The sequence below is a fragment of the Neodiprion pinetum genome, chromosome 4 (assembly GCF_021155775.2).
Source record: "Neodiprion pinetum isolate iyNeoPine1 chromosome 4, iyNeoPine1.2, whole genome shotgun sequence".
NCBI lineage: Eukaryota > Metazoa > Arthropoda > Insecta > Hymenoptera > Diprionidae > Neodiprion > Neodiprion pinetum.
Window position 1 is genome coordinate 34003725 of NC_060235.2, and position 23344 is coordinate 34027068.

Genomic DNA, 23344 nt, shown 5'->3' on the forward strand with positions numbered 1-23344 from the left:
GGAGAAGCGGCCGCAGCCGCAGCCGCCTCAGAGCTCCGAGGAGCTGGAGGATTTGCACAAGCTGCTACACTTCCCCGAGGAGGTGGCGATCAGGTTGTCCGAGTCCGAGTACCAGTTGTTCTACCAGGTCCCGCCGAGCGAGTACCTCCGACACGTAGCCCAGGACGTGAGCACACCTCGCAAAAGCCCGCGACCCCCCGCGTCACCTGGCTGCACCCCGAGCACCGCCAACACTGCGACGCAAACCGAGGGTGGGGAGTGTGGGGGACTGGCACCCGTCTTCTCGTCTGTGCAGACCCTCATCAACCGCTTTAATGAGGTAGCCACTCGGCGAGTACGCCGCCGCCCTTGCCCGACCCTAACAAGGTTCTTCGAGCACCTCGACGGAGCGGCTTCTCGAAGAAGATCCCGCTCCTCCTCCCCGTCTCCTTTCGCTTTCTCCCGAAACATTCTCACTTTCTTCTCCGCAGCCGTTGACGAAGCGGGTGGGTTCTGTGATCTGGCGGCATGCTAGAAAATTTGAAAATTCAACGAATTACTAGCTTTCTAGCGCCACGTTACGACGGTGGATTTATAAAAACGGAAGAACCGGGGGTTCTGCTTACCTGTAATCCGTTACGCGATCGAGGGGGATTTATGAATTTCGCTACAATGCCGCGCCCTGCAAACGCGGGTATGCAATTGTGATTGCAATTTGCAAAATCGCTCGGTTTTACCGTGGGCACGGTTTAACGTGCGTAAAGTATCGCGTCGCAGACAGCCGATGAAACGCGTCCGATTTGAGCATAGATTTATATTTTTGAACGGCATTTGAACCACGGTTAATTGCTGAAAACGCTGAAACCATCGTCACCGTCAAATTGTTTCGACTCTCGCGTATAATAGTGCCCGTAATTCGAAATAACCGCTGCCTGCATTGACCGACTTTTCGACTTTCGCGTGTCGCACAAACGGCTGTGAGAAATTAGACCATTCGGTAATTTACGAGGTCTGACCAATTCTCTTCAAACTGACGGAGTGACCCCCGTCCGGCTCGAACTCCGCACCAGGTGAGATAACATCTCGGTCACGTAGTTCGGATCGATAGGTATAATATAGTTCGCCGTGGTAAAACGGGGAAATAACACCAGGGCAATAAAATTCGACTGCGAGTCTTAATCACGAGCTGTAATCAGCCCATTCGGGAAAAGTGTTGCCCTCGAAACTCGGCCTCGCGAAGCAACAGGCAATTCGTGAAATGTGACCGTCTCGCGGCTGACGGTCGTTCGTCTTTATCGCCTCGGCACGAGCCTGTTATCTCGTAATTTTTTCCCCTCCATTCCCGTCGCCCGGAGTCCTGGACGGTGACTAGGAACGATAAACATACCGCGTTTCTTTCCACGCTTCAGGTGAGCTCATGGGTAACCAACGCTGTAACGAATGGCGTCACCGTCGAAGAAAGACAGGCGGTACTGTCCTGCCTTCTACGGGTCGCTCAGACATGCTGGAATACGGGAAACTTTAACTCGGCGATGGAAATCATAGCCGGACTCAAGTAAGAACGACACCAACGTCTCTTCGCATGCTAGGCTAATTGTTTTCCTGTTATAACCATTTTCTAATCGATTAATCGATTGTAAAACTTTTAATTTACGCCAGAATAAATTCCGCAGTTCTCCCATTATCGACTTAGAGAGGTGAATCGCTCTACCGCTGTGCGTCGGTGCAGGCGACCATTTGAGAAAAGGAAACGGATTTTTCGAATATCAGTCGACACCAGCCGTACAAGTTAGATTTTCAGAAAAATCTTAAACTCCATTTCCGTACCGCAGTATTGCCGATGTAAAAGGTGAAACGAGCACCGATATTTTACTTACATTACCCGGGCATTGCACCTTGTAAAAGTAGCGGGGAAACGTGAGACGACAATTGCGGTCGTTACCCGAGAAACCCATCGTATTTCCCCATTCAAAAATATATTTCAGCGAGTTCGCCGCACTGGGTATAGGTATATGAGATATAAGACAGAGCCTTAACATACAGGTATCCGTCTACGGTTGAACAGATTGTCGAAACGTGCGCTGGAAACTTCTGTTATAACGTCACCGCAGTGATAAGATGGCCGGGCTGAGAAACTTCCGTAGGATACGGCGCTGCTCGAGGATGCATGTCGAGAAACTCTGCTGAACCTCTCCTCGAGGATCGAATACCGGAACGGCAGTAATGCGCAAAGATTAACCCCATACGTAGACATTTTTTTTCCTAGCAAAAGGATACACGCTTTAGACGACAAAAGTTTTCCTCGAGATATACACTTTATACGTATGTGCCGCATGTGTTTCGCAGCCGCGCGCTGTTCGGCGAATTGTCTTCGGTTTATCTTCCGGACGAAGAGACCCTGGTGTACGTCTACCTCGGAAAGTTTCGCGCTGCAGAACCACCCATCGGATCCAACGAGCAAAGTACCGCGGTGTTAATGTACCGCATAGACGTACACGTCCCACCCACACATATGCGGAATAGACATCCTAGTCACGTGACTTTCTAGCGGATAACCCGCGGAAGAAGTATTCGGAGAAACACGAGCGCGAAACAGTTCGCAACTGTAAAGTTTAAAATCCGCGGGTGCAATCGATCGGAGATTATCCATTCAGCGGTGGGATGTGACTCCCTTATCCTGAGGTCTATTAGTTAGCGCGGATTTCGCAGGAAAGCTCGGACTTCGTAATGCATGCACTCTAATGCACTCATAATTATCGCATCTCCCGTGAAAACCGGTATAATTATTCTGTAATCAGTTTTGCGGGGTTATTGGATCGCGGTGCAATTTCCACTTGTTGTACAGCGCTCATCGGCTCACGTTGTATTCAGATAATAATGGGTTTAAACGACTCGTACGTACCGCATGCAAAGTCTCCGTTAATTCGATCTTCTTCGGATAACAATTAGCGCGCGGTCATTTCTGCAGCACAGATTTTCCAACGGATAACTCGAAATAATTCCTTGTTAAGACTCGTTTCTAATCGTATAAGAAGTGAATTTTTCTTCGACTTAGACGAAATTTGACAACGCTAACTGACTGCGTCGAAACTTGTTGAGTGTTCTTTTCACGTGTCACTCAGATTTTTTGGCGTCGGTTAACTCGACGGAAATAAAGTGGCCTTCAACATCCGTTACAAGCGAGCCGCGCGATTTGACGACCGCCCTGATAGAACCTGTCTTCGGCAAGGCTCAAAGGGTGGAAGAAATTCGAATCCTCGGATTATCGGGCGGTAAATGATGCCTGTCATGTTTCTGAAATATTAGAGGGGAGATACAAGAAGGAAAAATTCTGAGCTGTTGTTGTCTACGCATTTTTTTCTTCACTCTGTCTATTTTACTCCTCTCTAACGTTTTCAGGAACACACGCACGTGAGAGGTGAGAAGATTGCGTTCGGCGATCGAGGCAGATATGCTATAACAAAGCGAATTCGGCCAGTATTGCCGCGACCCTTCAATCCTCGCGTTTGCATAATGCCTGTTACGTTCGAGTTTTCTCAAGTATGATTTTTTTTATCCGAGGGTCGTAATGTTCGTTGAACGCATATTGGACTTGATAAAATAATCGGGCTTAAAAGCAGCGGGGGAGCGAAAAGAAATTAAACAGTCCATCCATTATCACTGTCGGAAAAATTTAAGCGAACATAATGTCCGAGCAGATCCACTTTATGATTGTGTTATTCGTTACATTTCGGTTAGCGAATATGACGCACAGTTTTGTAATTTTAACGCTTAAATTGTCATATATGCCCATTTAAATTGTAATTTTTACTTTATTTTTCACTTGGTAAAATATAAAAAAATAGTCAAATAAACCCTAAGATTATAGTGGACTTGTGGGGCATTTTTTTTCTTACCGTGTACCTGTAAACTGCTAATCCGTATCATCGAGGGTATATTGCGTCTCTCAGAAACAATTTGTACAAGTTATCATTGTTTAAAAATTCGAATTCCTTGCGTTTGTCGTATAAAAAAATTCAGCAGTACGATGAATTGGATTTTAAATACATTACACCTACAAAAGTGAACTTGACTCGGTAACGTTCGCGGACAAGTAATCCCTACAGTTTTCTTTTCCACAGAATGTCCAACGAGGATTTTATTCGGAACAGTAACAGCTCGCATTTCTTATCTGAAGCGGACAGCTGCAGCTTGCACAAAAAAAAAAAGAAAAAAAGAAATATTAATAAAAAATAAACTGCATCCAACTTTTTCCTCTGTTAACTCGAATGCGCTGCTTTTCATCCGTTCCTGTTCAAACGTTAAAGAGAATGAGAAACGATAGAATTATGGTGAACGAAGTAACCGAATAGCGTTGGCACCTGCACAGCAGCATTCCGCGGGATGAAAAGCTTTGTTAAATTATATATAAGATGGGTAAAAAAGTAGAGGAGAAGGAATAGAGGGACCGGAGTTGGAAGGAGATCGCGATAATGATTCGGATCAAATATTTACCTCTAACGTTGAAGAGAAGAAATAGCTCAGCGAGGGTTAGGCGCAAGATAGTTGTTTTCCAAGTTTAATCACGATCGCTTGCCGCGGATACAGAATCGAGTTTCGGCTAGGGTGCGGGAACGGTAAACTCTTAATATTTTATGTGCTTTTTACGAAACGATTCCTGGTGGCGTTACCCTGCGAAAGTTACGAAGCTTCCGACTGTCCGAGTGCCGGTGATAAAGCGACATTCACCTGCGCGGACACGGCGAGGCTCGCAAGCTTCTCCATGCACATGCTGCATCCCGGAGGTCGGAACAGTTTCCGGTGCGCGTCCATTAGCCTTAGGTTCTAAGGTCGGCCTGCATCCGTAAACCTTTACGAGCCAAGTCAATTTCCGGCGGAGCGCTGTTGCCGGTTTCGGTCCGCGCCGAAGAATCGCGTTCCATATCTTTACATTCCCATTTCGAATTCAAATAACAACCGCAAGGAGAGGCTCTTTGGCGAAAGACGTTTCCTGGGGAGGGTTCGAATTCGACGTAGAATTCACGCCGATGTTCGCGCACCCTTACAGCGCACGAATGCTCGGCTTATTGAACTCGATTGGCCTATTGCCACGGGGTGAAGCGGGTGTCTTCGAAATTTCGAGCTTGCTTTTCGGTGGGATGATAACGGGGCCGGATGACGTCGTCGAAGGGTAAATAAAAACCGGCGGCAAACGACGAAAGATACTTTGCGCCTCGAGTGGAGGGCCGTACTCGCAGTACGGGCAAAAACTCGTCTGTCTGCTTCTTCCCGAGCGTACAAAGCCACTTTGGGGAATAGCCCGAGATGCTGCCGCGGCGACGAAATCATTCTTGAAGTAACTATGAACGCCGGGATAAAATTACTGCGATAAATACAGAAAAATATCGGGGCTACAGTGCTTCTCGAACCCTCGGGACGCGAGTCTCGCGTTTCTCGTGAATCATCGCTTGCCCCTTTTGACGCGACGACGCGACCTCGTAACCCGGCGAAACCAGCCTCACAATGCTATACCTGCATGGAATCAGAATTTTACGCGATACTTCGGTTCGTATTTCACGATACACGATCTCCTTCGAGGGTCCCAGAGATTGGATGGGATGGGACGAAACGAACTTGTGGCTGAGTTGACTTATTACCAGAACGGCTCGATCCGCCATCGATCGTTGGAAATAATTGCATGGATGCTCATCGTACGCCTTTCGTCGTGCATAGGGTAGCTCAATTGCGGCAGGAAAAATGCACACTTCGGTCTATCAAAGTTAATAGGTTTGTCGTTACGCGCGCAAAATTTCAAACCCGGTTATTGACCTAGTCAGAGAAAGACAGAGAGAGAGAGAGAGATAGAGAGAGAAATGCTCAACCCGAATTTTCAGCACAGAGTCTCACGGGAGAAATGATCTCGAAAACCCTTGTCTGCCAAGTCATCATGTTATTCTGAACCGCGATATTTGTTGTAAAAAAAAACAAGCAATTAATCCAAAAGACTGTGATAGTTAATATCTCGCAGCGAATCATTGGGCCGCATCGACAATACGAACAAGAATTTTTGAGAATAACCAGATTACGATGTAATCTAGATTAAAGGCTTTAGTCAAGTTTTCCGTCACCAGTGATAAGAAGAAGTTCTCGTCAAAGTTCGTTACACGAGTAAATAACTTGACCGAAAATTATAATTCGAAACTTGACAATAATTGTTGATAAAACAGACACGCACTTTGTATAATGGGAGTTTCGAGGCACCAAAAAATATGGATCAGCCCGACGTACGACGAATTCACCTACTCTAAACGTCCGTATTTAATTTGAAAAGAAGATTTTTTATCTCACCAACATTTTCATAAGACTGATACGGATCTTCTTTTACGTTTTAATTTTTGGAACAAACTTCCGTTGCAGATCAAACAAGTTAAAACCATTCTGGCAGAGCGTGAACGAGCCGTTGCCAATCTTGGAAGATCTCTCCACCGCTCTCCTCTCTTCCAAGTATGAAGAAGCTCTGGCCCGAGCCCTGGCGATGCCGGAGTGTCCGGTGGTGCCATTTTTCGGAGCGTTCCTCAGGGAGCTGCGCGAGGCTCTGGCCGCCGAGACGAAGGTATAATAAAAGATATGAAAACCGTTACGGTTATACCGCAATATCGGCACCCTCGAGTTCCTCCACGGGGCGGTGGTGGTAGGATGAAACTGTTTCGTCAGACGTTTTCAGGCACTCACGTCCAGCCACCCGCCGCCGGAAACAGGGCTCTTCCGCAAGTCGAAGCGCACCAACGGCTACCGGGGTGCGGGGCAGGGGTTTCTATCGGCCTCCAGCAGCTACGATGGTTGTAGGCCGGCGGAAACTACTTGCCTCCGTCCCGGCTCCTCGTCGTTAAAACAGTTTCATGATCCGTGTCGGATCGAGTCCGAGGGTTAAAATGCACGCAATAGGTGCACGACCCCCGCCTCGTTGTGAATTTTCTGCGACGGCGACTCGGGAGGGATTTCACAGGGGTTGAACGAGCCTCTTATCCGTATACGTGCGTGCACACATGCCTGTGAACTTCGAAGAAGATCGCGTTTCAAGTGGCACCTGGGTTCACCTTTGTCGGCGTTGAATCGCCGCGAATATTGCACCGCGGCGTTGTGCTTTCTGCACGATCCTCGGTGAGCATTTTATGCCGTAAATTTATCCTACCGCCGTGCAGCATCGGCAGAGGAACGGAACCGTCAAAGGAAAGCTGGCGCTCTGCGGGACGTGCGGAAATGCAAGCGAGTCTCTCCGCTCTTTGCATATCCACGGTTGCATTCCGAGTACAGGCATCAGCTTTGCCACTCGGGAATTTCTCAGTTACACCCCCGTTTCTAGTCGAGGCGGTTCGCCCCGATCTGCGTAGGTGGTTAACACACGTCTGATCGAAAGTCTGCCCCCCTTTTTCGGCTGTCCCGAGGGCGTCGCGACGCTCGTATGGGTATAATCTGAGATTAATCGAGTTTGTTCTCAGAAGACGGCGATACGCGGCTGGCATCCGTCTCTCTCTCTCTCTCTCTCTCTCCCTCTCTCCCTCTCGCACTCTCGTTGTGGTTGAAATTCTGGTCGCCGCGGCCGGAAGAGCGGAGGAAATTGGCTAAAACAATACACAGAGCCGACGAGTTAATCCGAGGCTTTGTTCTCCGAGCGAGTGCCTGTCGCGAGTCCCGAATTCATTGGGAATTATTAAAATGTGAAAACGATTCTGTAACTCGTCGTGACGGCGTCGTCTCGTCGCCCCGACGACGATCCTCCCTACTACGGGAAATATCGATTTTCAACTTTACAACAGACACGTTCGCTATTGCACCGCCGAATCTACGTTACACCTACCTCGCACAGTTTTCAACCTTCGGACGTTCGTCTCCTTTTCCTCCTCCTCTTTTTGCCTCTTCGCAACACCGTTCAACGTGCAATTATCGCACGATTATACAATATTCAGGTCACGCGTTATATTATTATTCAAGACAGCTCCCACATATTCTGCATGCATTATAAATACGTATATCTATAACACGCATATATATTTTCAAGGTGTTTCCTACGTTGACCTATTTTCTCGTCGCGCAGCCTCCGTCAGCTTCTGTATTATACAGATGAAACTGTCAACCAACTCGATTCTAACGATTTCTTGCTTCCGGAATTAGAAGTTTAATTGGCAGATGGATGATTAGCTTAACTTGGATTGGTAACTTTTCTTCCTTTTCCATACTCTTCAGTTTGTTATTTTTCTATGTTTTTTCACCCGCAATCTCCAATACGCACTCTGCAAGCTTCACGCAGTACGCGATAAATCGTGAAAAGCCTCTTGTATATACATATATACGCTTGATTTATATTAGGCAGCGAGGAAAATCTCGTTTCGCGGTATACGGTACCTCTGAAACAAATTTTCAACGTAATCCGTTCCTTCGATTCACACCTATAGCTGCAGCCTCGAACCTTGAATGGTGTTTTCTGACTCGGTTTTGCTTCAAACTTCCGTAATCATTCGATACTCGTAAATTTTTGAGTGCTTCGACCTTTCGATCTGAATTCAAATGGCGTAGTTTGTGATTTTGATACTTGAACACGACTCATACTTTTCTCGCCACGCGCTGTAGACCCAAGCGTGATATCCGATTCGGATAAGGCGTCTTGCTGAGATTTCTGCGCAGAATGCCACAAGGTGGGAATAACGTCGAGGCGAGAATCACACGACAGCGTATTTACCTCGTGAAATAAGAACAATACCACCGCCTTCGTGGTCCCAGAATCACTCTGCATCGCGGCAGGCAGGGTTTCACGACTGCTGTCACGTTTACTCATACCTTTATCATCGACCTCAGGATAGCACTTGTATTTCCTGCAAGAGGGTGAATCATTTCGTTCCGCTTCACGGTCACGTTTCTTTATCTTTCCCCGCTCCCGAACCGTGATCGTTAATTTCTGAGTCTCGATCCATCAAAAATTCCCATTCACCTCAACGAGACCCCCGATGATCTAAGTTTAAAATTGCCAGAGTATCGGCTCTCACCTTCGTTTGCACCATTTTTTCATTCAATGAGAAAATTACGTCTAACGTCCTTCGAAAGCTTAAACAAAACCAGATGCGTGTATTGCCTATCCTCTCACGTCGTCTAACTTTCCTCGACAAAGAGAGAGAAACAGAGAGAGAGAGAGAGAGAGAGAGAGAGAGAGAGAGAGAGAGAGAGAGAGAGAGAGAGAGAGTATTCAGCGCGACGAAAGGTCACCGCCCGACTTTGTTTTCAGTACAAGGCTGGGTCGGAGCCGAAAGAGGAGAGTTTGTATGCTAGCAGTAACAAGGGTGAGCCCCTTGAACATGTGCCTTCATCCTCGCCTGGCGCGAGGATCAGTGTGGAGAGTAATGCGGAGGCACCCGCGGGGTGGAGTTCGACAAGTAGTTCGGCAAAGTTCCGCCTTGAAGTGGTCGACGACACCCGGGCAGTGCTGGACAAGGTGGGGCTCTTCCACCAGCACCATCACGCCCGGGGAAAGGACGCGACGACGAGCTCGCTACACCGGACCCTGAGCATTCACACGACGGCCCTGGAGCAGGCCTACATGACGGAGGAGTGCGACGAGAACGACTACCACCTGGACCTGGACACCTACCAGCCGGTTCAGCCGCTGGCGAACGATCACGGGGTGGCGATTTTCCCGGTCGGAGCTCCCCACGCCGGGATGAATCACCACGTCCTACAGGTACGACGCAAGGCCGCTCGAATAAAGCTCCGGGGCTCGAGGACGAGCCGAGGCCCGGCGGCTTCCTCTTCCTCTTCCTCTTTCGCCACCCTATTCGAGTAGTGCGACAATATAGATAGTGAGATGCACAAGTTTACCGAGGATCAGGATCTTGTTCGAGGGCTCTGCAAGAGTTTACCGGAACCTAACGGAATTACTCTCCTTTACTTACTCCCGTCTCTACACCATTTCTCAACGCGAACCCAAGCCCTGTAAACATAGTCGATGCCCGGTAGCAAATTTTACTTCTCTTCGCGCCGAGCTACTCTCAGTTTCCTACATCCGATGAATCTATCTGTCTCTAATTCTATACGTACCACGTCGTCGGAGCTGTATAATTATACGTTTATACTGATACGTAGGTACCATGATTGAATGATGCAAAAATAAAACTATGTTCCGTATAAATTCAAGGCCCCCTTTTCGCGTTATGTATTAATCTTTACTACGGTCAATACGGGTATAGTTCCGGACACCCTATTCGCGTCGATGTGTAGTTCAGCTAAAATTATGGCAGAAACTCTACACTTGCGTGATTTGGATCTCGTTATCAGTTGCAGTACGTTTTCAAGCACTCCAAAGTAGTCATTGTCACGGTTTTCCGCTTTTCAGACGTCCAATGAGTTGGAGTAGATTAGACGCACCACTTGTGGTCGTTTTTATAAAATTTTGTACCTATGTATACAAGAATTCGAGTTCAAGCAAGTTTGATTGTTAAATGCAGGATATCTTGGTAATTAATATACTTTACTGTTAAAAAATTAGTATTAGCTAATTCCATTTCTCTCCCTCTGTATTCTTACACCTTTTCCGCACCCATACGCCTTGTCTCTAAACTCACTCATATTCTAACTCTGAACAACCTCACATTACAGACTCCTCACCTACCTTCCGACCTGCACACTTCGTTTCTACTGTTCCGTCAAGTTCCTCACAGTAAACGTGTAACTGATATTCCAAGTATACCCAAAGTTATTCAACCCTCACCCTAACCTCCGGTTGTTCGAAAACGTGAAAGGGAAGCCGAACCAACCTGTTCCTTTCCGCTCGGGAATAGACAACCTTCACAGACGTAACATTCACGTAAATCAAAGTACGTACCTCCATACCATTTCCGACCACAAAAGAAACACATACCGAGGCCAAGACTAAAACCGGTACATCTACCCTCGTACCGCACAAAAAAATACAGCGAACACCGTGGCTGGACGAAGGATCAACCTGCTTCGTCCAGGGTAGCAAAAAAGCCGCGAGGTCGTGTTCGGTTCTCGTTAGCGTCCGCGGCTCGAGGAATAGGTAGCTTCTTGGGTTTCTGGCTAGCTTTAACTGGGATTTTCTCCCCTCCACGAATCCCCGTAAAATAATACTCACGCGAATGATTCCTTGAGAGAAATGAGCAGCATACGGGTGTTGGGTCGGCAGATCCTGCACCACGGAACGACCTTGGTCCACTGGGACTGCGACGGAGGAACGTCGAGGACGGCGTTGGTTTACGCCCGCGTCGACCGCGCCTGTGGCACCTTCACCTGGGAGAAACCGACCTGGAGTCCCCTGAAGACCGCATCCCTCGGGACTACGGTCACCGAGTTCTCGCTCTTCGTCAATCCCGAGGAGTCACTTCCGGCGGGGCTAACGACCAAGTACGCGGCCCGACTTCCGGACTGCGCCGCGGTCACCCTCGAGGACGGATACCTGGACCTCAGCTCCGTCAAGGAGATTATGATCGGATGCTGCGACCGCGACCGTGACTCCGACCTCAGGGCCATCTGCAAGAGGTACGGACTCCCGGGTTCCGATTCCTGCATAGGCCTGATGTACGGTACCAGCCTTTCCGACAACCGGCTCATCTTTCTGCTCTGTCCGCCCGCCTTGAACAAGTGAGTTCTTCGAAATTCTTTTTATCGCGTGCTCTCTTAAACGGCAATATAATGGTTTCCGAGACGGGTGGGGGGGTTCCAATATTATCCCGAATCCCGGGTGAAGGGAGGAAAAATTTTGCATGCGAATTTACCGACACCTAAGGGCTTTTCATACATATAATTCAGAGGCTGATCGGAACGAGGGTGACGCTCTTTCTTATATACGAAATCAGCTTACGCGGTGTTTCACTTCGCGCTTCGCTCGGTGCGTTACGTATTACAATTTTATCCGAAAATGATAAACGAGATAAATTAAAGGAAATGGTACGCGTGCGAGAGTTCCTTTTTTGTTTGCGATTAAAGAGAAATTGAAATTTCGTTGCGTAAAGTAGCGTTACGTACACGGATTAGATACGAGGGTAAATTTTTTTCTTTTAATCGCTGTTCGAACTCATCGTGCGATCGATTATACCAAAAATAATGTTTTTCCTGCTGACGGTGTTTCGTTAAATAGTGGAAATAACATTTTCCAGGCAACTAACTCTACACACGTGTCGGTACATAATTTATGTGCGACCGGGGGGACTGAATACGAGTATAGGTTGCCTGAGATACGGTGTATTTTAGTAGAGAAACGGTTCAAATAGACAGTCTGACTCCTTTATGTAAGTTAGAAGACGAGTTGAGTCGTGTATAGGGCGAAGCTTATATATTTCCCACTGTTTGAAATTCACTTCAGGCTTCTTCCTGTCGAGAGCTGGCGCAGCTTCGAACTTCAAGACGACTGTACAAACTTTCGATAGCTATTATACGCTAAAGCGGGGAGTTGAGTAACTGATTATTCTAATGGCCGCACAGATGACTAAATGATGAGTCATTCAACCCCGTGAATAATCTACCCCGCATATTGAATCGGGCAGGTATTTTTCTGACGGTGGTTGACAAGATCGCCTTGTAAGAAGTTATACCTTTGTTTTTATAAGCCTCTTTAATCCTCCTTCGTCATCTTGGTCCTACTTCTCCACGGACGGTAATAATTGGGTATCAATTTACGCTTTCGCCAGATCTCCGAAGCTTCCGGGAAAATTGATTCGAAAATTGATACTAAAGGGGCGGTTTCAAGTTTGACATCAATTTATTATCGATTTATTACCGGCCTTTATTCGCGAGCGGGGAAAATATAAGGGCGCAACGAACCGAGACCCGCAACTTTAGGGAGCTTGTAAACAAAAAAAAAGAGAATGGAAAAGGAAGACGAAATTGCTAGGACCAAATTCTGCAGCCCCCGTTCCTCCGGGCACGATCTGCAGCCGGATCGTTGATAATCATATCGTTCACTTGTGCTCCCTCGTTTGCCGAACAGAATTTGGTACATGGGATTGTGCTGGATACTTCGGGGCTTGAAACGTCAGCAACAACTCACCGATCGAAGATCACGATGGCTGAAGGAGAAATTCCTTCAGCTGTATTTCGAGGAGCCGGGAATAATGCCGGTCACTGCTGACGCGATTCGCGTTTTCGGCGGACGTGATTGGGCCTTGACGGACAGCATCGGCACGCTCTCACCGACCGGAAGTGCCACGATGCGCCGCCGAAACGTGAAGGGAAAGAAGACGAAATCCATCGGAAACATCCACGCGCTGACTAAGGTACGAACTCAGATTTTCACGTTCGCGAGAGGAAGTGAAATTCCTCCGATTTGTCTGTTTCCAAATTGTCGTTCATAAATTATCTCACCGCGCTTCTGGCCGTTTCGGATCCGTTATAAAAATAACTCTCACGTGATGTTGTATACGACGTATAACTATGTTGGGTATAGTTATATGGCATATACGTATAACTAGCCATACAAGTACCTGGTGAATAATAACGTGGCCGCAGGCTGGTCGATTGAATTTTCATCGAGGCCACTGTGATGTGTTCCGTACCTACACGTTTTAATTTTCACCAGTTTCCCGAAGACTGTTACAGGTAATATCGACTACACGTAACCGTCTAGCAATTTTATCAACATCATATGCATTTTCACCGAGTTTGCCATATTAGTCTTCGTTATGCATCGAAATTTGTTATGTAAGAGTTACTCGGTAATCAGAGTTTGAAAATTTTATAACGAGGATGAATTTAGTCTTTGAGACAGGAATAATTGCCCGTGAGTCAATAACGCGACGGGTAATGACGCATCGATTTTGATTGAACGTGACACAATGACACTGTGAAGCATCGTTATGGTTAGAATATTTTTGCACCTGTGGTCCGGAAATACCGAAAATTGAAAGCACCCACTTGATTCACCTTTTGAACCAGTACCAATCAAATTCAACGAAGTACATATCGGCTGATAAATTGGAAGATAAAGTGAATTAACGCATGAAAAATTGAAAAATAAACACTAAAATATAGGAGTATCGTCTGAAGCTTTTCACGATGAACAACCTCTCTGAATTTAAATTGAAAATGAAGTTGGGGTATCTTGTATACTTTCGTAAGCTGAGTTAACAAGAAAGGCTGTGGTTACCATTCCAGTCGATGTGAAAGGGTAGTTTTCAGCCACAGCGAACCCGGGAATCGAGCGCTGATTAATTAAATGAGAAAATTAATATTAGCAGGTTAGCTCGTAGGATTGTGACAAAACACACGAACTGTGGAGGTATTTGAACAATAGTCGTCGACGAATGCTGAATTTCTAATGATTACAATCAATAATTACTAAGAGCATGAAATTTGTTTGAGGTTTTTCATCTTCGAAAATTACATAGGCTGAAACGATTTTTATTTTGTGAAATGGCGTTAACTTTTTTTTCTAATTCGGTGACACTGATTACGAATTCACTACTCGTTTTGTCGTATCACATCAGCTTTTCAATAAAATGAATATAGCGGTAATTTATAGTTTTTTCATAAAAATAATTATTTTCAATTCTAATTCAAGCCAATAAGTTTTGGCACTCTTTCCACGAGTCAAAATACATCAAAACTATAGAAACAAGATACCAAAGTCGATGAAATATAAATGTGATGGCTGATTACTATTGGTCGTTGAAACGTAACATTGAAAATAAAATCAATAAAAAAATCACGCCCAGGCGTAAATTTATAGATAAACGTAATGTAAACTCGTAATGTAACAATTGCGATTGATACTTTCGTTGTAAATATTTGAGTAAAGATATTTTGAACTAAATAAATTGAATTTATCTTGAAAAATGTACAATAAACGTTTTTTTAGTTTTGTAAAAAAGAAACCAGATGTGATGGAAAGTAAACGCAGACACTTCTGGATTCAGGACACGTGAAATAAAGAATAATAGCCATTGGAATGAAAACAATATTCAAAATTTTTTCATATGTCGGCCTGCGTTATTCGCGAACGACGACAGAATGGAAAAAATTAGAATAGCAGAGAATTGAAAAATCCGAACGGATCCGGCGAGTCTCGTCTTTTACTGCTAATAGAATTAGATATACACGACTGATGGAATTTCTTCGATTTCGATTTAGCGCGTACACATATCGGTAATTGAATTTCGGGCCTCGGATCTACTTCCATCGATCGATGACCATAGAACGTAAAAATAGCTTTGTACCATGCGATCGCGTAACGTGTATTTGTTTGCGTGTGCGCGTCTGTCGGCGGTAGATTTTCGATATACTACTTTTTCCTCTATTGCGTGAGTTTTCGCGATTGCCTCGGATGCTGCATTCTCTACGGATTATTGCTATTTCGCAGTTTCCCCGAGGCGGTCCGATAAAACTTAAAGAGGATACTCGATACGATACTCGGGCTTCCATCTACGCCTTTCCACTGTTTTGCACGATTGTTTTTTCTATCCGGCTTCAAGCGATAGAAGCCCACGGCATACTCCCAATGGTTGTTCGTGCTTCTTATTTCTTTTTCTTTTATTCTTTCATTCCTTTTCTCGTCGCTCTATTTTCCTTTCCTTCGTTGGACATTATTTTTCACTTCACCCGATTGCCTTGCCACATCTTATTTACCTGCATACATGTGTATTGTATATATATATATATATATATATTTACAGAATAGATATAGTTTATATACGTACACACGATTTGTTTCACTAGCTGCAGTACGTACAGGTCGGCCATTCCCTCTGCTACTTCACTTGCAGATTTATCATTTATTCAACTACCCAGTGGTTCATGCCTCTACAGCCCAACGAGCTTCAAATTTCCGTTCCGAGTGCCTAAATTAATTAAAAAGTACCCACCCACTGCCTGCTTCGCCAGGGATAAGCGTTAAAAATTCGTTACGGACACGCTATTCCCTTGCCAAATTCATCATTCATGTTATAAGCACCATAGTGTACGCTGTACGCATCGCATATCGTCTGGTTCGTACGTTACTTGTTACACGGGTCGAATAACTTCAATTGTATCTTGCAAATTATTTAGAAGTGAATGTTAGAGTCGACCTATCACCAGGTTTTCTTCTTATCTCGAGCGTTCTACATTTCACATTCGAAGCAAGAAGAAGTGCGTTGTTTGGAGTGTAGAAGCTTTTGCAGCACACCCTGGAGTCATATAATTGAAACTGATGGCACTTGCGTGAAAGTTTTGTTGAGATGACGCGACCCGGAAAAAAATACGTTATTCTACGAAATGATTTCGTTCTCTCAGTCGCTAGATTATCCGTCTCGAAAATTCCAGCTTTTATACCTAATTTGAACATTTCTATAATGAGAGAAATTTCTAACTGTCATTATTTTTTACTGGAAGAGTTCATTAATACAGCTCTAGGTACAAAATAATAATGATTTTTTTATAAGCTATTCCACGAAAATCTGGCACATTACACTATTCTTTTTGATTATGGTCACTCTTGCCGTATTTATTGCGACAATTTCATATTGTTGCAGCAACGAATTGAAGTTACGACCTTTTTTAACATTGAAAGAATGTGATTCTGTGTAGCAAAAAAAAAACTACAGATTTAACGTTGTAATAACCAAAAAAATATGGCAGTGGCAACTAGAATTACGTTAAATAGTGATTTGTCACTCGTTTTCTTATAATTCAAACAATATTTAAACCGTTATGGCAATGAAAATCTTCTCAGTGTATATTATAGCTAAGATGATTTTTGAAGCAACGACCTGCGATGTTTTTCTTAGAAACTCTGAAACACTGCGGTGGAACTCTAAATTTGAATGAGTGAAAATTCCCAAATTCCCAGTGAAAACCAATATCTACCAGTGGAAAAAAATCACCGACTATTCGGTAACTCTTCACTGATATTTCACGAATTTCTGGCGTATAGGCGCTCAGATTTTTTCCATCGGTATACTTGGACCTGGTTCACGGACGGCGTTTAATTTGGTCTTGAAACGCAGGAGCTGAGCTTCAAGCAGTACGATTCCTCGTCGTCGGACGGAGGTTTAACCACGGCGCCGTTGCGACACATCGCCGGCAGCAGGGAATCCCTGACAAGGATAATCCCGGCATCCCCACGGTCAAGCAGGGAGAGAATGCCGCCGCGTAGTCCCCCGGGATCCGCGGAGAGGATCGTCACCTCCAACCTTCCGTATTCCAGCCTGCAAAGGTACGTTTCATCGGCCGTTTCGCGCCACGCCGCGCCAAGCGCATAGCGCAACAGCTACTCCAAATTAAATTTACTTCCCCTATATCTGTGGGGAACTGCCAACGCTGCCTTAATTTCGTTAGCCCTCCCCCCACCTCCTGCACTTCCCAAACTCGACCTGCTGCCATTTTTGGTCCAGGTTTCGAAATGCTGGCGCCATTCGTAAAAGCCGTAACTTAGTGGAAGGATAATTGACGACACGCCGTCCCGAGCACGAGCCTTGTCCACAAATTATACCGATATCTGGAAAGGAGATATTTTTCTCTCTGCTGAATTCAATTCCTACTACCTTTCTCTCCATTCCTATAATCTGTCCCGCAAGTAGACTGATCTGTATTCCGGGATCGTCGTGCTCTGCACGCAATCCCGGGGTGATCAATGACACATTCGATAGCTCACCTCCTATAAGCTTCTGTAAATTTATCGTGAAGGGTAAACTACAAAACGTATTTTGATACGGCTAGATTAAGGCTCAGGTTCGAAACTGAGTAAACACAGATTTGTTATGTGTCTACATCAATTTATGGAACGGTAAACAACGTCGGTGAATTAATGATGAGTTCAAACATTGTTCCGATTGAATAAAATCTTTCAATCAAGTATTCGATGCTGTTCCGTAATTGCCCTTTTTTTCGTACCTTAATAAGCTGCCAGCAGGACAGAATTTCAGGCAACGAACCGACCGTGCAAATTTGTAATTGGCAAACTTTTTATTGCTGCGAAGATACGATCGCAATGCGCGACTGTAATCTTTTTTTTTTTTTTTTTTTCGTTCAACCAATATTATTAGTTCTCTTCTCAACTCTACGGGACAAGCGATTTCCAATACTGAAAAAATTCAGACAGTGTTCGCAAGAGATTGAATCGTTATTTCTTTATACGGCGTGTAAACTTTTTACGTATACGAACGATACTTTTTTCGTTCAAGGATGTAAACGACCGTTAAAGGAACATCCCGGAGGCTGGTGTATAAGAAAAGAGTTAGACACGCCCCGCAGTTGAGGGCTGGATGAGAAAGCACGAACTTCGGAAGTGCTTCGTACAAATATACATGCCGCATTTTAATCGAACCAATAATTTCCGGTTGAGGTTTTTACGTCCCCTCGATTCCGTTCATAATTCCAAGGTAAACCTGTCGCATAACAACCGAAGCTTTCGAAACGAGTTCTACGGAGGTAATCGATTACGTGCACGTCATACCGAACTGATTTTCTTCAAAATTTTCAACCGCATTGACGAATGCAGAGGCAATTGATTAGAATATAACGCGCCATTTTATAATCACCGGATTAACGAACCCTCGACCCCGTCAACCGCCCCGAATAAGCTCCGACACCCCCTCAACGTGACGAGATTTAAAAGCCCGCTTCTTCACGCTCGCGATTTAATTGCGGGAATACGTGGGGTAGGAAAAAAGGAAGAAGCAAAAAGAAAAAGAAAAAAAAAAAAAATGGAAAAGAAAAAGAAAAGAAACGAAAGGAAAATAAAACTCGCAGAAACCCGGTCGAATCTCTCAGTAATTCTGATCAGACTCTCGAGCCACTTAACCGAGCTGATCCTTGGTAGTTCAGAAAAGCTACCGAGCTGTGCCGTCGTTTAGAGGTAAAAAATTTTCTTTCTCCTTTTTTATGGAAAAAGAAAAATGGAAAAAGCCCAGAAACCTGCGCTTAATAAAGGGTCCCAGTGAATAACGCGGAGGCAGTCTTTTGTGTGTTGCCAGAGACAAAGACAGGAACGGATCGAGCGGACTGAGCGAAGCATCCCAGGCGCCGTGCCACGTGAAAGCGAGGGCGAATGCGATAATGTACGAAACGCAGCTGAACTTCGTTGAATTCGTAGCGTTGTTTCGATCGTTCAGTCTTCGGGCCCGAAAGGACCTCCGGGATCTTTTTGGACAGCTGGCAATCACTCGTCGGAGTCAGAGCGACGGATCTCTTCGCGACTTTAACGCTCGTCCGTCGGTTTTGAGGCAGGCAAGCGATTCGACTCCGCAGCGTATCGGTAAGTTTAAATACCGAGGTGCTAACTATCCTTTTGATTATTTATTTAAGCGGACGATGAAACGATGTAGAAGATGTGTAAATGAGGTTGAAAATTTCATTCGCTTTTTAAACACGCTGAACGAATGAAGGAGAACTTCTTTCATCTCCTCTCCATGCTCGCTTGGTTTTTTATTACTGTTTTTCTTTTCTTTTTTTTTTTTTTAATATTCCCAACTTCCCCCCTCTCTCATTTATATTGGACCTGTTTGGATGGTACAGATCACTTTTTTCCGCAGCTTATATAATGATACAAAGAATATGAATAAACGGGAGAAGAAAATTAGAAGAATAAAAAAATACGACCGCGATACGGCGGCGAAAAGAGAAACGGGGGAGTATACGCGACTTGAATGTCATAACATTTTCTCGAATTATTAATAACCTCGGTCGTAAGTAACGAGAACGCGGGCAATAAGAAGAAAGAGCAAAAAAAAAAAAATGGATGCGTATGAAGAAGTAACGAATGAAAAAAAAAAAAATACTTGAAATAATAAAAACAGTGAATTATTTCTTTACGTAGGTCAGGTTCCTCGTCTCCCTCCCACAGCATTATAAACTTAACCAAACGAAATGTCACGAGCGGGGTAAAATAATAACAATAATAATAACAACAACAACAACAACTAGAAACTCGGTTCGCATCGGTTGATATGCGGGAGATGAATGTATAGGCGCGGCAAAGAATACGAATGGCTAAAGAAAAAGAAACGTAGGTAATTTTTTCTCCAGCAATTTTCCCTCTTCGATCGCGATACAAGAAGAACATATTACAGTAAGAAAGAAAAAAGAATACCGGGAACAACATAAAGAGAAAAGAAGAAGAAAATGAATTAATACATACTCACGCAACTAATTCGTGGCTGAATTTCTTCACGCTAATAACGCACGTCGTGTAACTTCATCACTGTGCACGCCATACGAACCTGTACGATGTTATTCGATTGCTTCCAATTACCGGTAAGGATCACGATCCCAGAGGAACTAGGCTACCAACTGGACGGCTCCATGTAGCTCGAACGTGTATTTTACCTATGTAGCGAACACGCGGGAGTAACACTTAGAATTACGAGAAATGTGTCTGATGTACTTTGCGGTTCGGCGGGCGAAACGTAATTAATTATACAGAGAAATAACACGTATAGATCTGTGCAAGATGGCGCATCGCAGGGCGAGCTCTGTTTACAAACAGAATTGTGTGATGTATTATGCATTGTACCGTTGGATCAATCCCCTGCCGTGACCTTCTGTAATTTTACTTGTCGTTTCTCAGGCCTGCTAACGCGAAATAACTCAATCGATTGCCACGAGTACAAGACCAGCAGCAATTTACAAAACAAGCAAATATTCGACGCAATCGCGGCTACCAGTATCGTCAACAATTGTTCCGGCGTTGATACGTCGAAGTCGCAAGTCATCACACTCACCACCTTTACAAAGTTTCTCGAATCACGCCAACAGGAGAAGCTCACCGACGACGAAATCAAAGCGCTTGTCAAGGTAAGAATCGAGACGTCCGCGCAATTGCATTCTTAAATATTTCAAAACCCCATTACGATATGTAAGAGGAACTCCCAGTATTTTCATCCACCGATTCCCCTTTCTTTTTACCGTCAGACCAGTCCTTTTTATCCTCGAGATTCAACCAGACATCGCGCGGATAAAAATAAAAATGAAAAAAATGGGTGCGTGTACTTATGTACGCGCGTGAGAAGTTATACTTCTTTGGCATCATTAAATAATAAATATTCAACATTGATAATTTAATAATATTTAGTATTAATTATATTAAATAAAGAAGTATAACTTCAATAATGATATTTTAATTTATATCAATAAATAATACATACGGATAACTAACCTCAATTATATTGGAGCACTTGAAAAAGTATTTTAGCACAATTTTTTCACTAATATTCACAAATAGTAAATAATATTAATCCAAATATTCAATTTAAATCACTACTGAATATATTTTATTGCCACATATATAATTCGCACTTGTATGAAAATAAAACACGTGTTGTGACTGTAAAAACTAAAACCATGTGGATAAATATTTAGCTTTTTTTCGAGACTTAATGAATTCGGTTGAGTGGGCAACTTCATCCTGTTAATTTTGTGTTACAGTGATGCGCGCGCATCCTGAAATTTCACTCTCATCAGTTTTTCATAACGCGCCTAAAGAAGTATAACTTCAATAATTAAAAAGAAAAGTACCTCAGTTTTTGAGTTGGGAACGATATAGAGTTTTCCAACAATGCTCATAGACACAACGGTACAACCGCGGGTTTAAACAACGGTGTCAGACAATTAGCCGGGTTTTCATTTCTACGTCCACGGTTTGGTTAATTGCGAAGTAATTTTCCCGGCGGTTGACGCGGCGCGAAACTGTTATGCAAAATAATTCTAATTGTCGCTCTCGCCGTTCTGCTCTTTGTGAATCAGAGACACGAACCAGACCCCGCGCTACGGACCCAAATGTGTTTATCCTTTGAGGGATTTGCTCGGTACATGATGGACAAGGACAACTACGCCTTCGCAAACGAGTACGCGGCTCCAGTTGAAACCGAAATGCAGCAGCCCTTGTCTCAGTACTACATCGCAAGTTCGCACAACACCTACCTGACGGGTCACCAACTCAAAGGCGAGTCGTCCGTGCAGCTTTACTCACAGGTGAGAAGAATTTGATAAAACGTATTTACCGCCTCGTTGAAAATCGTGCACTGCGTACAAGAACAGAATTCTAATCTTGCGATCTACTCGCGGGATAACTCGACTTTCGCCATTCGGCGACCTTGTTCCGTCGGTCAAATTGGCCACGCTGCCACATGTTTGGATACCTTATTTTTCACGTTTTTACAACTTACCGAGACTATTTATTTTAGAAAATGTTTTTACAAGCACAGAGCTTGTATATGCTGCTTGAGCGTAACGTTTTGCGATTATAACTCTACGATCCCGAAACCGAATGAGCATTCTCTCTTCTTCCTCCGCAAAAACCTTTAAACATTTCAGTAAAAAAAAGACTCCGCGAAATTCTCATTCACTTGCTGTAAAGAAAATATTTTTCCGTCATTACTCGTATAGCAGATACGTATAACGAGCACCGTTAATCCCAGTCCCTCGTACAAAAATTTACGTATTGTAATTTGAATATATGTGTACGCGTAAAAAGAAAATGTCACATTTTATTTCGGGCGATATTACGACACCTCCGTGGAATACACTTATCATTAATTTTTTAGAGCGTACCGTGGTTATAAATTTTCGAGTGATGAAACAGTGCGTCCTGCCGTCCGACGACGAGCGTCCGGGAACGGTAGGATCGAACAATACCGTATGTCTCTCAAATTTTCAAAGCCATCGGTAATTGTAACAAATAAAAGAAAATAACTTAAATAAGTAATATCAAATTATCGAGGACCAAACTGAATTTCTGCAAAACGGAAGACGAAAAAAACACGCACCCGTATTACAAGGAAGTGACGTGCGCATAGACAAAGAATTTCACCGTCAAGTATTATAATTCAGCACGGGACGGATTAAAACTTGAACTACTGCTGACGTGACGGTTATTCGCAAGTAGGTAATAGAAATTCTGCGAGTGGAGCTAATTTCGTTGGTGATATCGTTGAGCGGCGGCACGTTACCAGAGTCGTCCCTAAGACAACGACCGTGCGAATCTTTACGAGTGCAGAGCAATATCTCGGGCTACTTAAACAGGGCGCTAATATTACTTACCGACGTTCAGGTCCTGCTGACCGGATGTCGTTGCGTCGAGCTGGACTGCTGGGACGGAGACGACGGTTCCCCGTTAATTTACCACGGGCACACATTCACCACGAAAATCCCTTTTCGGCTGGTCGTTGAAGCGATCGACAGAAGTGCCTTCGTCAGCTCTCCTTACCCGGTCATTCTCTCCTTGGAGAATCATTGTTCTCAGAGTCAACAGGCTCGGATGGCTCAAATCTTCCAGGTAGGATTTCGTAAACCTTCCCATAAATCCGCCACCCCTGTCCCTCCTGCCTTTTGCCAGTTTTTTCATCCCGAAAGCTTAACTTTCCCGATTCATCCGCCTTTATAAATTTGCCGTGTGCATATACCTCGGTGTATA

At 44.5% G+C, this 23344-nt stretch overlaps 1 protein-coding gene across 1 annotated transcript in view; it reads left to right on the forward strand.

The window, feature by feature from the left end:
* Positions 1 to 23344, forward strand: part of LOC124216798 (1-phosphatidylinositol 4,5-bisphosphate phosphodiesterase epsilon-1) — a 27875-nt gene continuing 4531 nt past the window's right edge. Inside the window, exons 1-11 of the mRNA XM_046621769.2 lie at positions 1 to 319; positions 1389 to 1534; positions 6376 to 6571; positions 9236 to 9688; positions 11150 to 11604; positions 12950 to 13235; positions 16941 to 17149; positions 18891 to 19189; positions 20501 to 20727; positions 21676 to 21903; positions 22982 to 23206. Of these exons, the coding sequence (XP_046477725.1) occupies positions 1512 to 1534; positions 6376 to 6571; positions 9236 to 9688; positions 11150 to 11604; positions 12950 to 13235; positions 16941 to 17149; positions 18891 to 19189; positions 20501 to 20727; positions 21676 to 21903; positions 22982 to 23206 (2601 nt within the window). The 5' untranslated portion in view covers positions 1 to 319; positions 1389 to 1511. The remainder of the gene's footprint in view (positions 320 to 1388; positions 1535 to 6375; positions 6572 to 9235; positions 9689 to 11149; positions 11605 to 12949; positions 13236 to 16940; positions 17150 to 18890; positions 19190 to 20500; positions 20728 to 21675; positions 21904 to 22981; positions 23207 to 23344) is intronic.